At 43.2% G+C, this 16,672-nt stretch overlaps 1 protein-coding gene across 9 annotated transcripts in view; it reads left to right on the top strand.

The window, feature by feature from the left end:
* The window catches only part of HERC1 (HECT and RLD domain containing E3 ubiquitin protein ligase family member 1), a 230,383-nt gene that overhangs the window by 107,303 nt on the left and 106,408 nt on the right, over nt 1-16,672 (top strand). For 8 of the 9 annotated variants that reach the window (XM_077471309.1, XM_077471314.1, XM_077471316.1 and 5 more), the window contains exons 17-24: nt 1,119-1,251; nt 1,462-1,653; nt 1,898-2,119; nt 3,089-3,262; nt 3,336-3,450; nt 4,788-4,908; nt 5,437-5,608; nt 12,720-13,044. In XM_077471309.1, coding sequence (XP_077327435.1) covers nt 1,119-1,251; nt 1,462-1,653; nt 1,898-2,119; nt 3,089-3,262; nt 3,336-3,450; nt 4,788-4,908; nt 5,437-5,608; nt 12,720-13,044 — 1,454 coding nt within the window. The remainder of the gene's footprint in view (nt 1-1,118; nt 1,252-1,461; nt 1,654-1,897; nt 2,120-3,088; nt 3,263-3,335; nt 3,451-4,787; nt 4,909-5,436; nt 5,609-12,719; nt 13,045-16,672) is intronic. The other variant, XM_077471313.1, reaches the window with a different exon arrangement.

Genomic DNA, 16,672 nt, shown 5'->3' with positions numbered 1-16,672 from the left:
TCTATCACATAAAATCCCAATAAAATACATTTATGTTTTTGGTTGTAACATGACAAATTGTGGAAAATTTCAAGGGGTATGGATACTTTTTCAAGGCACTGTATTGTGGTTGTGTGCCCTAAAGTTAACTTTAGTGTATTTTTAATTGAAATTCAGACATTTTGCGATCGATTACCCATTGTGCTAATATTGTGTGACATAAAAAAAAAAAATGTTTGTCTCCAGGTTGTCTGCCTTAAAAAATATATATAATGTTTTTTGTGGGTTTTAAATAGTTTCTTATACTTCAAGAATAAAAAAGAAAAACTTTACTGTTTAGAGTAAAGGCTTAGAATCTGTAGTGAGACATTTTCTAGCATCACAAAGGCAGGTAAAGAGAGATTCGGGTGTAATGTGTGATCTATCTGAGGGCACACTTACAAATAAATATATATATATATAATATTTTTTTTTTTTTTTAACCTTCTCTTACCAAATATCTTGCTCGGAGAAATAGAAAACATACTTGCACTACATGTATAATACATACACATTTCAGCACAAAAGGAATTCCACAGTGGTAACAGTTGGAGGGTGGAAGCCGACTATATACGCATATATAATTTTTTCTTTGTACAGTCGGTAGGCTCTCTGCTGTCGGACTGCACAGATCAGTGCTGCAGCGGCTGATTGAATTAAAGTTTTCTGGCAGTCCTGTTGAATAAAAGTTGATCTGCTGATCGATTTCTGTCAGACAGGGAAGTCCCTACTGAACTGGCCGATTTTCAATCAGTGTGTGTATATAGCTTAAGACACTGTTTTCTGACATTTTGTCTGTCAGCAGAGCTGCCTGTAAATAACCGTGGCCACCAATCAAATTCTGAATATTTGACTTTTACTATGTAAAATGCGCATAGAACAACTATGTCTTGCCTCCTTAGGTGGTCCTTTAAAAACAAAGAGCTTATAGGTGCACAAAGGGGTTATAAGGAAGAGAAAATGCCACTTTCATTTCTATAGTCTTTGGGTAACTACAGTTTCCTGTGCAACTACAAGGAAAAATGTTTTCATATCTATCATGTGCAGAAATGAAAGTTAAATATTTCTTGTGAAATAATGGTGCTGTGCTCTGTTTGCAGAACTCCAGCAGTGTGGCGTTGCTTCACAAACACCTCCAGCTCCTCCTGCCTCATGCCACAGACATCTACTCGCGTTCTGTTACCCTGCTGAGGGAAAGTCCGTGCAATGGGAGTGTGGGAGAGAAACTGCGTGGTATGTGTTACTTTAGGTGTATGAAGTTGGAGGGAGCTAGTATTGTTGCGCAAAATGTCAACGCACAGAATTCCATTATCCCTTATTTTATTACTATACCTTAATTTAATTTATGTTTTCCCTATATTTGTCACATATGTTACTACCTTTTTAATCCATTTGTGTACCTGGCTACATATATTCTACTTTTTTTTTTTTTTCTCTATACAGATGTGATCTATGTATCTGCAGCAGGCAGTATGCTTTGTCAGCTGATAAACGCCTTGTTGTTACTGCCAGTGTCTGTGTCCAGACCTCTTCTCAGTTATCTACTGGACCTGCTTCCACCACTGGATCGTCTCAATAGACTATTACCTGCAGCTGCTCTTTTGGAAGATCAGGAATTACAGTGGCCTCTTCATGGTAAATGAGGGGCAGTGGGGGTCTTAATAATTGGCTTTACAGGATTGTGAAGATGTTGATCTTGTTGGGTTAAAACTATCTACTAAGTTTGTTAGATGAATCGGGCAGCTTGGTTTGGATATTTTGTATCTATAATGAGCTGAAAATATTTTTTTGAAAAATTTAGCAGTTATGTAGAAAATAGGCACTTCTGATACATAAGGTTTTTTTGTTTGATTTCCGTCCACCTGTTTCTCTTATACAGGTGGACCAGAACAAGTGGATCCTGCAGGAGTATTGTTGCCTGCTCCAGCTCAGTCTTGGGTCTGGCTCGTGGATTTGGAACGAACTGTTACACTGTTGATTGGATGCTGTTTGGGGGGCATGCTGCAAGGGTCGCCCACATCACCAGAGGAACAAGACACCGCTTACTGGTTAAAGACTCCTTTATTTGGGAATGGCATTGAGATGGATGTTCCTCAGCTGGGTAAGTCAGTGTAGAATGAATTGAATAGCTCAAAGTAGAACTAAAGGCAACACTTTTTTATTTATTTTTTATTTTGGATAGAGCAAGATAGGGTTATACCAGTGTTAAATTTGTTTCCTATTTTGGGGATTTCTCTTCACTGTCCGTCTCATAGCCAAACAAGAAGTGAGAGGAAATCCCTGCAAATTAAAGGAAACTCTTGGCAACCTCCAGGTCACCAGAACTAGCATCCCCATTGGAATATTTCCCCTCTATTACTTATCTGGTAACAACCCAAAATTTGGGATTTTCTTTACTTTTCCTTTTTAAATGATAATGGTAAACAGGACAAATAGAGAGGGTGAATCTCCTTAAGGGGGGCACAGACCGCAATAAAAACTGACGGGTTCTATTTCCCTTCTGCTCTATTTAAAGTTTTGCCTTTAATTATACTTTAACGATGACTAGTAAATGACAATTCCTTCAAATGCATTACAAGGGCTAATATACACTAGGTGAATATGTGCTTGGTTATATGCACACATGTACTGAATGTATGTGGTTATATAGCTTGTGTATAATAACTGATTGTAATATTTGCGTTGTTTGCAGTTCTGTTTTGCCCAGTAATATTTTTGTATGCATTCTTTATTTATTGATTTTCATAAGTGAAAAAAAATACAAGAAAAAATCATGCACAAGAATACCATTAGGATATCAGTGGGCAAAATTTCTTCTGTTTTATTTTTCACTTTTTTTTTGTGCGCATGCACATAACATAAGTAGAATGCTTATACACACAGATGCGCATATTTGCGTGCATTTGTAAGCAAACTACTTCTTTTTTTTTTTAACATGCCAGTGTGTGCAGGCACATTGAACACAACAACTGCATTTCGTTCAGTTAAAAAAGGGTTTAGGCAGCAGTGTGCAAGAGGCCTTTATTGCACAGTAATATTTAATCCGTATTAAAAAATAATTTTCTTTCAGATAAGTGTATGAGTGCTCTGCTGGAAGTATCTCTGTCTGGAAATGAGGAGCAGAAGACCTTTGATTATAAGCTGAGGCCAGAGGTTTCAATTTTGGTGGATCTGGCAGTTGGTTCTACTAAGGAGCCAGCACGAAGCCTGTGGATCAGTATGCAGGATTATGCTCTTAGTAAAGGTAACTCAATATGGATGAGATGAGTGCCTATGCAAATGGTTGGCAAGATCTAACCCTTTAATTCCATTACCAGACTGGGACAGCGCCTCTGTTAGTAATGAATCACTGCTGGACACAGTGTCACGTTTTGTTCTGGCAGCGCTGCTGAAACATACAGGTCTTCAGTCCCATGCCTGTGGAGAGAACAGGTAAGGAATTCCCTATAGTAAATGTGTAAGATAACCTTTCATTAAATAAAGGGATTTTGTAAAAGTACATTTTCATAATTTTTTTTATAAATCTCAAACATGTCTATTGCCTGCTCTCTGCAATGGACCTCACAGTACCTGTGAACCTCCTCTTTTCGTGTCCCCTGTTGGCGCTCCTGGCCCCTTCCCTTTGTCCAGTGCCCCCATGAAAAAACACTTTTCATGAGGGGCACTTGTGCATGCTCACACCCGAGCCCCGCTGCTGCATCCATTGACACAGACAGCGGGACTTGGCAACGCCCCCCCCCCCCGCTCCCTTGTCACTGGCTTTGATTGACAGCAATGGCTCCCAGTGCCCCAGCAAAGCCAGCGAGACCCAGAATTGAGGGGAGAGAGGATCTGCAAATGTGCACGACGCTGGTTCGAATGAGGGGGGATGCTGACCCTTAAACATTTTTACCTTAACGTAAATGCATTAAGGTAAAACATGTTTAGATTTTACAACCACTTTAATGTTGATTGATATGTACATGCATACTTTCACGCACACACAAGTGCTTGGTAGTATTGGCTTTTGTTCATATTGCTTGAAATGTTGCCACGTGATATGCATATGCAAGAATTTTTGTTTTAATCAAAATAGCATTCTGTATGCAGCAGCTCCCCCCCACTCAAGTAAAACTTGCCTGAGCCTCATCTCGATCCAGTGATGTGCGCGAGAGCCTCGGATTTCCCAAATCTATACCCCTCGCTGACTAAGACACCAACAGTAGCCATTGGCTGTCGATCGCAGCCAGTGAACCAATGAGGGGGTAGGGCTAAGCCATGCTCCGTATGTGAATGGACACATAGAGCAGCGACCTAGAACTGAGCAAACTGCTTCGTATGGGGGCACTGGGCAGGAGGGCTGCTCTGTGCAAAACCACGACACAGAGCAGGAAAGTATGCTTTTTTTTAATTTAAATAAAATAAAAAGAGAACCTTTAATGTCACTTTAAGTACAGCTGTCCTTAAATTGCAGCTAGCTTTCATGGTACAAGTGAAGTCCATATCAGTTGCCTACACTACATACTAATAACTATATTGTACACAGGCCAGCCTAGTGTATAAAATTAGATTATATAGGTCGGTCTCACGTTTGCATACTGGTAAATTTTAAAGGGGATTTTACAAAGATACTTTCAGCCTTCCAGATTATGAATTTTAAGAAAGCATGCCATTCAATTACTTTTCTAATTTTTTGCGTAGTTTAAGTGGTCTACTAAAAGGAAAGGCTAAAAAAGGGTCAGTCTTCTGAAGCGTTACCCTGTTATGATCTACTGTGTTACTCTACTTAGATACCAGCCAGGAAAAGCGCTAGCTGAGGTGTTCCGCTCTGTGTACAAGGTCAGAAGTCGACTACTTGCTTGCAAGAACATGGAACTCATCCAAACTCGCTCCTCATCCAGAGAGAGATGGGTAAGTTGTGGAGTGTAGAGCATTTATTTGTTGTAGACATAAAAAGAATTTAGGACATAAGATGTAGTATTACTGGGAAAATATGCCTGTCTGTTTGAAGTTGGAGCAAAATATTTCTGATTGTATTGTAGAATTAAAGTCTCTTGTGGTCACAAGGCAATGTATGTTTACAAACCAGTAGATGCACCAACCATTTAAAGGTTTGTGAGGAATGATGGTGGAGCCATCTCTCCATTGTTAATTGCATACAATAGCATCCAGGCATGCATGCCAGTTTTTTACAGAGTTCTCCTTACCTTCCGATCTTGTAAAATGCAGTAAGATCATTCTTTATACTTTATATGAAGAAATAGCCTTTTTAGATATGAATAAGGACAGCTCTTTACTTGCATTTTGCTTGTGGCTGCTTAGAACATTCATTGGCATACAGAGCCATGGGTAAGCTCTGACTTTTATGACTATCAGAGTAATTTGTTGTGGGCTTTCATGCTTGGAACACCCTGACAATGTTTATACTTTTCTGGACAGGTTTCTGAGAACCAAGAGTCAGCCGATCTAGGCTCCCAGGAAAACTCTTTTACAAGAACCATAGATGAAGAAGCTGAGATGGAGGAACAAGCAGAGAGGGAGAGAGAAGAGGGACACCCTGAACAGGAGGAAGAAGATGAGGACCGTGACCATGAGCTACTTACTGCTGGCAGTGAGTATAGTAGGGTCTGGACTGTGGAGATATCGATTCATTTGTACATGTTGTAAAGTTCAGGGGTATTAGCTTCTGTGGTAGCGCTGTTGGATCACTTGCAAAGTCGTTTTTTTTTTATAAACGCATACTGTCAGGGCCCATCCACATGGGGCAGGCTCCGTTGATCCCCAGTAAGCAGGCAGATGGCTGGTCCATATCCGCTCCTCTTATGCATAGTGGACACAGACGCAGCCTGCACTCCTTTATGGGCTGTCAGATGTAAATGGACTGTAATCTGATCTGATCTGTCAAACAGATGGAGAATGGATCTCCATCCATCTGTTTTTAGCAGATAGAATCAGATTTGACGTCAGCAGGTGTAAATGGAATGTAAATGTCTGTTTAGACCCGCTGCTCCATAGAGGAGACTAGAGGGTCGGATCAGGTCCACCTGAAAAACTGACAGGTGGACCCGATTGGTATTTTTTCCAAGGCAAATAAAACAATGCTTTCAGTAGAACACCGAAATGGCCTAACTTTTGCAAAATGAAAAAACAAAAGTATGCTTTATCTTCAGCACAAAGAAAAAAAAAAAAAGTCCATCAACTACACAAGGCTTTTACCTACAGAAAGAAAAGTGCAAACCCAAGGCTCTTTTTTGGCAGATTACAGCAGACAATGCAGTCTCTCTGATGCTTATCTCCTCTCTAAACTTCTTACTATGCCACACCTGCTCTAGGAGCTTCCTGTCTAAGTGCTGCTTCCTGGAGGCAGGCTTAACCCCTTTGGGACCAGAGTCCCCGTAATCAGGGGTGGAGGTTTTCCCACGTGAAGATCTCTCTGAACCTCCAAATTCAGGTCCCAAACGGGGGCTTATCCATCCAGAGAGGACTGTAAGCCAGTCCTCTCCTCTCCGCTCTGATCAGACTACCTGGAAACTCCTCATCTTGCGTAGGTAAGAACCCCTGAGTACACCAAATGCACAAAAAAAATCACCCCACTTAAAAGAACCACAGCCCAAATATGGTTGAACTATAGCTGCCATCCAGCACAGTGGTGTAGTGGTTAGCACTCTCACCTAGCAGTAAGAAGGGTCGCTGGTTTGAATCCCAACCACGGCATTACCTGCCTGGAGATTGCATGTTCTACCTGTGCCTGCGTGGGTTTCCTCCGGGTACTCCGGTTTCCTCCCACACTCCAAAGACATGCAGGTAGGTTAATTGGCTTCTGTCCAAAATTGACCCTAGTATATGAATGGAGGCCTTGGATTGTGGGCTCCTTGAGGGTAGGGACCTATGTGAATGTACAATGTACAGGGATAGGGACAATTGTAGACATTCACTCAGGTTGAACTGGATGGACTGGTGTCTTTATTCAACCTTACTAACTATGTAACTTTCCAGGACCCATCCTTGGAGTCCTGTACAATGTATAATACATAGATTATGTAACAGCCTCATCACCATTTTTGTGTAAAACAATCGTATCTTCATTTACAGTACAGGACACAGGCAAAGTATTTATAGACCATGAATTATAGGCTCATACATTCAGGAGATTGGACACTGGCAAAGCTTTTGAGGAATTACCCCTTTGGCAGCAGATTTTTCTCAAGAATTTAATGGTATATTGCCCCATCCATTTTTCCTTCTATCCTGACAAGTATTCCAGTCCCTGCTGCAAAGAAACTCCCCCATAACAGGATATTACCACCTCCATGCTTTACTGTAGGAAGGGTGTTATTTGGATGGTGAGCTGTATTGGATTTCCACCAGACATTGTTTTGTGTTGAGGCCAAATAATTAAATTTTAGTCTCCTCTGACCAGAACCCCTTTTTCCATGTGGCCTCAGAATCTTCAAGGTGTGGTTTGGCAAAGCTCAATCATGACTGCATGTGGCCTTTCTTGAGGAGTGGCTTTTTGCTAAAGGAGAGTGGGGGTGATTCTTTTCTATACCCACTGTATGCAACAAAGGAAATCATCGAGAATATCCCAGGTAGGGATACAGCTAAGCTACAACATAATCATACACACGAACTTGGTGTAGGATTATACTAAAAAGTCCATAGGTCCAAAGATAATGATATCCATGACAGATTATCAATGAAACTGAAATAATCTCTGCAATATGTAAAGAAAACCTCGGAGAGCGCCAAATAAGTGTGGTACTTATGAATAGACTTTTAAAAAAATCACAAGTGGCAACTCGAGAGATACACAAGGATATGTTCATGTAATCCACTCAGTGCAGTTGGCTGTTGAGCCTGCTTCTCTTTACCTACCCATACTTTTGTCCAGCCAAGCAGGGAATTCCCTAACTTAGTGGATCTCCAGTCAGCCTTATAAATAAGGAAGTAATCCTTCACTATCAATAGTAAGTGATAACAGATCTCTCTCTCTCTCTCTCTCTCTCTCTCTCTCTCTCTCTCTCTCTCTCTCTCTCTCTCTCTCTCTCTCTCTCTCTCTCTCTCTCTCTCTCTCTCTCTCTCTCTCTCTCTCTCTCTCTCTCTCTCTCTCTCTCTCTCTCTCTCTCTCTCTATCTCTCGATCTCTCGATCTCTCGATCTCTCGATCTCTCGATCTCTCGATCTCTCGATCTCTCTCTCTCTCTCTCTCGATCTCTCTCTCTCGATCTCTCTCTCTCGATCTCTCTCTCTCGATCTCTCTCTCTCGATCTCTCTCTCTCGATCTCTCTCTCTCGATCTCTCTCTCTCGATCTCTCTCTCTCGATCTCTCTCTCTCGATCTCTCTCTCTCGATCTCTCTCTCTCGATCTCTCTCTCTCGATCTCTCTCTCGATCTCTCTCTCGATCTCTCTCTCTCTCTCTCTCTCTCTCTCTCTCTCTCTCTCTCGAGAGAGAGAGAGAGAGAGAGAGACGCTTTTCTATTTTTGTTTTTCCTTGAACACCAGTGTAGGCCCAACGGTGCCCATCAGTGCGCTTTAGTGCCCACCAGTGCAGCCTATCACTACCTATCAGCGCAGCCACATCTGCACACATCACTGAAGGAGAAGAATTGCTTATTTACAACATTTTCTGACAGAAACTAAAACTTTTTTTCACATTTTGCTGCCTTTTTTAATGATTAGTACTACAATTGGTATTTTGTGTGACAATAAAAAGATAAACATTTTATTTGGGTACAGCGTTGCATGCCCGCGCAATTGTCATTCAAGCAAGAAGGGGTAAAAGTGCCCTGTAAAAGCGATTAAGCTTGTATCTACCAGAACACCCAGATCTTTCTCGACCATTGTCACCCCCAGCTGTTCTCCTAGTATGATGCATGCATTTTCTTGGGCCCTAGATGCGTAACTATCAACATTTAGGCTCGGTTCACACCTAATGCCGATGCGGCTCCCAGCAGGGGTCCTGTGCTTCCTGGTTCATTGTTTCAGGTCCCATTTTTCAGCCCGGTTTTTGAGCAGAATTTGTGCCTGAAATGGACCAGAAGATGCACAGGGCTCCTGTGCAAATTCGCAGCGGTGCTGCATTGCAAATATGTGAACCGGCTCCATAGAGAGCTGATCACAATTTAAAGCTATTGCGAATTGGAAGCGGAGAACCCGGCCTAAAACATTTTACCACACAGTTGCCCAATTAATGGAGTTGTAAAGTCAAAAGTTTTTTTTTATCTTAATGCATTCTATGCATTAAGATAAAAAGCCTTCTGTGTGCAGCAGCCGCCTCCGCACGTTCTAATACTTACCTGAGCCCCATCTCAGCTGTCCAGCGATGTCCACTAATGTCGCGGCTATCCAAGACTCTCCCTCCTCATTGACAGAGACACAGCAGCAGCACCATTAGCTAAAGTTAGTCAGCCAATCAAGGTTGCTCTGTGCTAATCCACTGCACAGAAGAGGTAAGTAATAACCGCTACTCTCTGAATTTTTTTTTTTTTTTTTTTGGTTTTGTTTTATTTATTTTTACGATTAATTTATTTGAAGAATTTATTTGGGTTTGTCTTTTGCAATCTGTCATTTGTTTTGTATTTTTGCAGCCTTTATTTCCTTTTTACATATTCTGGTATATTCCTTGTAACATTTAAATGATGAGAGTATATTTTTCTAAAAGCTCTTTTCTTATTTATAGCTTTTTAACTTTGGCCACATAGGATTTAATTTTAGCCTTTTAAACTTATTTATTATTACTTATTAATCTTTTTGAAGAAATAAAGATACAAGTGAAACCAGAGCTGGGATTAATTTGCAAGTAAAGCAGCTGCATATCAATCCTTATAACACAGGGATAACACAGCATCAATATTTAAATTACTTAAAAGGCAAACATGTATTTCTCATATATAGATATAGATATATATATATAATTATACCAGTGCAAAAAAATCTATTATGCCACAAAAAGATGCTTTAGTGCCATGCAAAATAAGTCCATAAAAGGTGTAAACCTTCAAACTTCAAAAGTGTACTGTGTATATGCGATGTACAAAAAAGTGCTATAGTGCTGTGTCAAATGCTGAGTACACACGATCAGACTATTCCCAAGAGTCCAGCGGACTTGGAAAGTAGTTTTGACTCAAAAATTGTCCGCCGGACGCGCAATCTGGCCGTCTGTGTGCTAGTCCATGAATGGACTTTCCCGCACACGGAGAAAAGTCAGTTCATTTTGACCGCTGCTCCAGGTAGCCGGGACTAGCGAAGGAAGTCAATGTCGCCGCCTCTGGCGGCGAGATTGACACGTCCCTGGCCCCGTCACCTGGTATGGACTTAAAGGGGAAGCCCTACGCCGAAAAAACGGCGTGGGGTCCCCCCCCCCAAAGTCCATATCAGACCCTTATCCGAGCACGCAGCCCGGCTGGTCAAGAAAGGGGGTGGGGAAAAGCGAGTGCCCCCCCCCCATCCTGAGCCGTACCAGGCTGCGTGCCCTCAACATGGGGGCATGCACCTTGTTCCCATGTTGATGAGGACAAGGGCCTCTTCCCGACAACCTTGGCCGTTGGTTGTCTGGGTCTGCGGGCAGGGGGCTTATCGGAATTCGGGAGCCCTCTTTAATAAGGGGGCCCCCAGATACCGCCCCCCCCACCCTATGTGAATGAGTATGGGGTACAATGTACCCCTACCCATTCACCTAGTGAAAAAAATGTAAAAAAAAAAAACACCACACAAGGGTTTAAAATAATTTATTGCACAGCTCCGGGGGTCTTCTTCCGTCTTGGGGGTTCTTTTCGTTGGACTCCTCCGCTATCTTCCTGCTAGCTCTTTTACTAGCGGAGGAGCCCGGCTTTCTTCTTTCCGACTTCGGGGGTCTTCTTCCGACTTCGGGGGTCTTGCCCCCCTCCTCTGTTCTTCTTGCCGGGCCTCCACTTTCTTCCTTTAGCTCTTTTACTAGCGGTGGACCGGTCTGTCGCCGCCGCGTCTTCTTCCGACTTCGGGAGTCTTGTCCCCCTCTTCGGTTCTTCTTGCCGGGCCTCAGCTCCTTCTTCCAGCTCTTTTACTAGCGGTAGCCCGGTCTTCTATCGCCGCCGCTGCCTCTTCTTCTGCTTCTTCTGCTTCTTTTGCTTCTTCTTCTTCTTGACTCGACGCTCTCTCTGGCTGCAATGACAGGGACCCTTTGTGCGGCGACTTATATAGGGACATCACCGGGTGATGTCCCCGCCTATTATGATGTCACAGTCCCAGCATCCTCTGGGACATCATAAGGGGCGGGGACATTACCCGGTGATGTCCCTATATAAGGCGCCGCACACCGTGTCCCTGTCATTGCGACCAGAGAGAGCGTCGAGTCAACATCTCAAGGAAGAACAAGAAGAAGAGAAGGCAGCAGCGGCGACAGAAGACCGTGCCACCGCTAGTAAAAGAAGGAGCGGAGGCCCGACAAGACGAATCGAAGAGGGGGTCAAGACCCCCGAAGTTAGAAGAAGACCCCCGGGCGGCGACGAAGAAGAAAGCCGGGCTCCTCCGCTAGTAAAAGAGCTAGCAGAAGATAGCGGAGGAGTCCGGCGAGAAGACCCCCCCCAAGACGGAAGAAGACCCCCGGAGCTGTGCAATAAATTATTTTAAACCCTTGTGTGGTGTTTTTATTTTTTTTTACATTTTTTTTTTTCACTAGGTGAATGGGTAGGGGTACATTGTACCCCATACTCATTCACATAGGGTGAGGTGTCCAGTATCTGGGGGCCCCCTCATTAAAGAGGGCTACGGGATTCCTGATCATCTCCCCGCCCGCAGACCCTGACAACCAACGGCCAAGGTTGTCGGGAAGAGGCCCTTGTCCTCATCAACATGGGGACAAAGTGCTTTGGGGTGGGGGGGCCCCCTTTCCCAAAGCATGCCCCCATGTTGAGGGCACGCGGCCTGGTACAGCTCAGGGGGGGGGGGGGGCGCTCGCTCGTCCCCATCCCCTTTCCTGACCGGCCGTGTTCGGATAAGGGTCTGATATGGACTTTGGGGGGACCCCCACGCGTTTTTTTTTCGGCGTAGGGCTTACCCTTTAAGTCCATACCAGGTGACGTGGCCAGCGACGTGTCAATCTTGCCGCTGAAGGCGGCGACATGGACTTCCTTCGCTAGTCTCGGCTACCTGGGGCCGCGTTCAAAATGAACGGACTTTCCTCCGTGTGTGGGCAAGTCCGTTCATTTCAAAAGTCTGGCGGACTCCCGCCATAGTCCGGCGGACCTAGTACGCCGGAAAAGTCTGGTTGTGTGTGAGCAGGTCCGCTCGTTCGGAAAGTCCGGCGGACTTTACGGTGGTTTGTCAGCCAGACTAAGTCCGCCGGATAGTCTGATCATGTGTACGCGGCATAAGAGTTCATAAACCGTGTCCAAACGTTCTTCAAAACTTTTAAATTGTGACACCATATGTCAAGAGTATGTCATTTTGTTTAAGATTTGTTATTATAAGTAGTATTTTTGTAGTGCCACAATTGTACACCATATATCTTATGCTTATTTAGTAATCGTGCTGAATATTGAATAAAGTATGGGAGCTACAAAGTGACAGGAGCTAAATGAATTATCCCAAATTGATGGTGCGAATATATCAGTACAAACGCTGTACTGTTCATGTTCAAATTCTTCAAGTGATTCTAAAAATCTCTCCAGGTCACTGATGTTAATGGTGTTACTGCTGTCCTGTCCTAAGCTCCCTCCCTGTTTCTCTTGTGTTGTACCTTACAGAAATATTTCAATGTTTCCTATCAGCCCGTGAGGTGGCGCGCAGCCGGGAACGAGACCGAATTAGCCTGGGCTCAGCCGTGGGCTCTGGCACAAGTACTAGAGCGGAGGAGCATTCCCCACAGTTGGTGCAGGCAAGGAGAGACAGTGGACATCTCGCAGAAGGACAAGACCTATATACTGCAGCTTGTAACTCCGTTATCCACCGCTCTTCTCTTCTCCTTCTTGGGGTGAGCCCAGTAATAGACTATCTAGAGACCCCAACAGAGGACCTTCAGCAGCAAGTTGCATCAGCAGGCTCACATGAGGCTGCTGCAGCTATGACAAGGTAAACAGACACAGAATCTGGAGTTTGAAATTGCAATGTCGTGTACATGTACAAGAAAATCGAGACTAAAATCCTGAAATTGCTCAAACTTAATTTAGAAGTTTTTTTGTTTTGTTTTTTGAGAGATTCAAGCTATTTGTTGTAATATGTTAACACAAGGTAGCATTACAAAAATTGCCCAGCACTCAATCCATCTAATCGGCACAGAAACTCTCATTTAAAAAAAGTTCTATTTAGATTAAAGGATAAGTTCACTTTAAAAATAAATAAATGCACATTTTTTTTGCAGGTAAACACATGTGCATTTTTTTTTTGGGTGCCATGCAGGTCTCTTGCAGATCTGCTTCTCTCCAGAAGGCGTGGTATGAATCAACGAATACAGTAGGCTAAAATGGAACCTTGAGGTCATGGAACGTCACCCTGGGCTGAGTCCAGGGGAGATGTTGAGGTATAGTAACACCGAGGTCATTCCAAAAAACCTTGCTGGGCTACATGACTTAATGGGAAACTGAAAGGTGGAACCTAAAGACCAGACGGGGAATCTCCTGCAGGGAGCCTACACTGTGGGAGGGTTCTATGGGTTTTGGTAGGGAATGTGGGTAACTTGTTTGGCCCTGCAAGGCCGAGTGGCTGGGTGTCTGTTATGTTGGCAGGACCCAGCAGCTGTTGTACTGTTCTTTTTAAACGTATGCAATAAACAGAAATTTATAAAAAAAAAAAAAAAAAAAAGATCTGCTTCTCTCCTGGAGTGACTGGACTCTCCTCCTCCTCTTCTGCAGTGGTGGGAAGCGGCGGGTTCTGGTGTCCGCTTGGCTCCTCAGGCTTCCTCCACCATGTCTCCTCTTCCACCAAAGCATTAGGCATCCAATAAGATCGCCTAATTGTTTGGCCAATTGGGAGACAGGTCTTACTGACTTGCCTCCTGATTGTCAGGGAGGAACGTTGGTGTAAAAATAGCGAAAATTAATTTGCTATGTCACACAACAGTGTGGGATCGGGATACAATGCTTTGCGCCCCGAGCCCACCCTATTTTGAAGCCTATTGGTGTCTCTGGCTCTAATCACGTGCTTCAAAATGCACACCGCCTATCCCCGCCATAGTATTTCATGTGTCCGGCATCCTGAAAGGAGCCGGGCACATGAATAGGCAGGACGATGGAGGTGTTAGGGGGGGGAGGTGGCGCCCACAATGCAGGGGCTGCCACTGCTGTCACAGGGAGGTGGGGAATCGGGCAGTGGCTGCCTTAAAACGGGTGGAACATGTTTCCAAAGGTGAACTTATCCTTTAAGAACAGGTTTTTGTTGCATACATTCACAAATGTACTGTATGAGAACCCACACTGCCTTGAATTTGAGCATATTGATTTGAGCAGCCACAGTATTTGATTTGCTGGATTTGGTGCACACACTTGCAGAGCTTAAGCTGCCTTTAACAATTCTGGGGTTTTGGTGTATGCGCTCCAGGCTACGTAGCAGCAAGTTACTGTGTGGAGGGTATAGAAAGAATTGCTTCCAATGGGTTATAATTGTAGGTGGTAAGTAATGGACTCCATTGGGGCCTAAGGGTGCTACCTTTCTGATCCTGACAATGGAGACGTTATCACAGTAAACACTTGGGTGATTGGAGAGGAGCACCCAATATATTTTATAGTTTAGTAAAGATAAAAGTAAACAGAAGGAAGTAGCAAACTGCTACCCTTGGGGTATGTCTGCACTGAAGTTACTCATTGGTATGTTTATGTCCCATGTTTGTAACACAGATAGTTTAGACTTAAGGACCACACTTTGCAGGGCAACCTTGGTGCAGCAGCGTGATTTCACTTTTTTGTTTTTCCCACAAGCATGCCACAAAAGCCTCTGTTTTTAATGAATCTGTTAAATGTTTTTATAATTTGGCTGCTGACTTGCTGGATTAAGTTTGGGAAATGTTTGTATTTAGTGAACTTCAGTACACATATGCATCTTTGCCTTGCTAGTTGTAAAATGATTTGGGCAGCTGCCATTTTTGCTTTATTTTATTTCATTTCATGTGAGTGCCAGGTAGCAACTCTCTGTGTTAACTATAAAAAAATAATAATCTTCCCCTTCATATTTTGCCATGTAAAAGACGATCTGATTGGCTGCTGCAAGCATCTATTTTATGTAATTGAATGCATGAGATTTAGGGTACCTGTACTAACATTCATCTGACCCCAGCACCTGTCTCGACAGTCTTAGTGTCTGGTGATAGGCAAATAAGACCAAGCAGTGTCTTTTAGTTTTCCAATTTTGCCCATCCACCAGAGGTTGGGGTATTTCGAGAAGCTCTTGCAACACTAAAAAGGGGCTTTTTGTATAAGTAATACAGGTTCACTTTAATGTGTTACTGTAGAATCATAAAAAAAAAAAACAAAAAAACCTCTGACAATTAACCAAGGAGTGTTTTTTTTGTGTATCTAATCTTAATAACAAAAATGTAATATATTGCAGCTTACCAGCCTTTAGATGTGGTGACTGCATTAGTTTCCTTTTATTTTTATTTTTTTTATTTTTTAACCTGGGATACTGCCGGGAACGATGCTCAGTCACTGTACTGCATCTATGGAGGTGCAACATTGTTGATACAGCTTCTTAGGATAGGAAGTTGTGTTACTACAGAGCACCCTGCCTTAATCATGCAATGGTTTCTGCAAATTTTGATGTCACTGGTGTATGTTAAATTCAAGCAGTTACTGACTTTTGGCTGGAGAGCCACATTGTATGCAAACCAAAAGGAGAGCTAGAGGTTAATAAAACTTGGAGGCTGCCAGGCTCACACGAGAGAACCTGACTATGTCTGCAATTTCGTCCTATCTGCCACACTACAGCTTCTATAAATGAGATCTAAGAATAGAGAATGAGAGGGTGATTACTGGTAATAGGTCTACCTCCTCCATTCACTGATCCCATTTCATTCATAGAAGCTGTAGTATGACTTCTCTAAATGAAGCAGGTGGGTGGAAAGAGCAGACTCGGCTGGTGTGACAGCTCCTCTCTGCAAGGCAGTGGGGGTGGGAAAGGGTATGAGCAAAAGATTTCTACTAACAGAAGAGGAACCGGCACAGGGGACACAGCCTACTGACAGATTTTTCCCTTGTGCTGAATTTTCTGTTTTTTTATTTTAGCTACACTTGGGCTCCATTCAGACTTTGCAATCTGAAATCATGGGCAGAATAGCTGCAATTCTAAATCACGTGGCAATTGCACCACAACAGTCATGCATTTGGGTACCAATTTCTTTTACTGGCACCCCAAGCACGATGCAATTCTGCTGTGATTGTCATGCAACAGGATCATGTGGCAAACCCCACCTTTAAAAATCGTGTGAAGCTTGTCCCCCAAAAAGGAGAAGGAGCTTCTTTTCAGGTGACAAACATGCATAGGGTAGCCCATTCGACTGAATGGACTGGCCCAATGTGACATGGAAAATCACGTGAGAATCACTCTTTGAAAATGTGAACGGAGCCTTAGACTTAAATGCTAATACTAGTGACATTATAGTTATTGATTTTGGTCTCTATCTCTAGTTCTGCTTTAATGCTAGAGTCTTTTCACATCACATCAACAGTTCTGTTACAAAAATGGGTAAAAAATGCATGAAAACTGAATA

This window comes from Lithobates pipiens, unplaced genomic scaffold, assembly GCF_037356315.1.
Source record: "Lithobates pipiens isolate NorthernLeopardFrog02 unplaced genomic scaffold, aLitPip1_a1.2 Scaffold_8, whole genome shotgun sequence".
Taxonomy (NCBI): Eukaryota; Metazoa; Chordata; class Amphibia; order Anura; family Ranidae; genus Lithobates; species Lithobates pipiens.
Note: the sequence above shows the minus strand (reverse complement) of the source record. Positions and strands in the feature narration are given on the sequence as shown.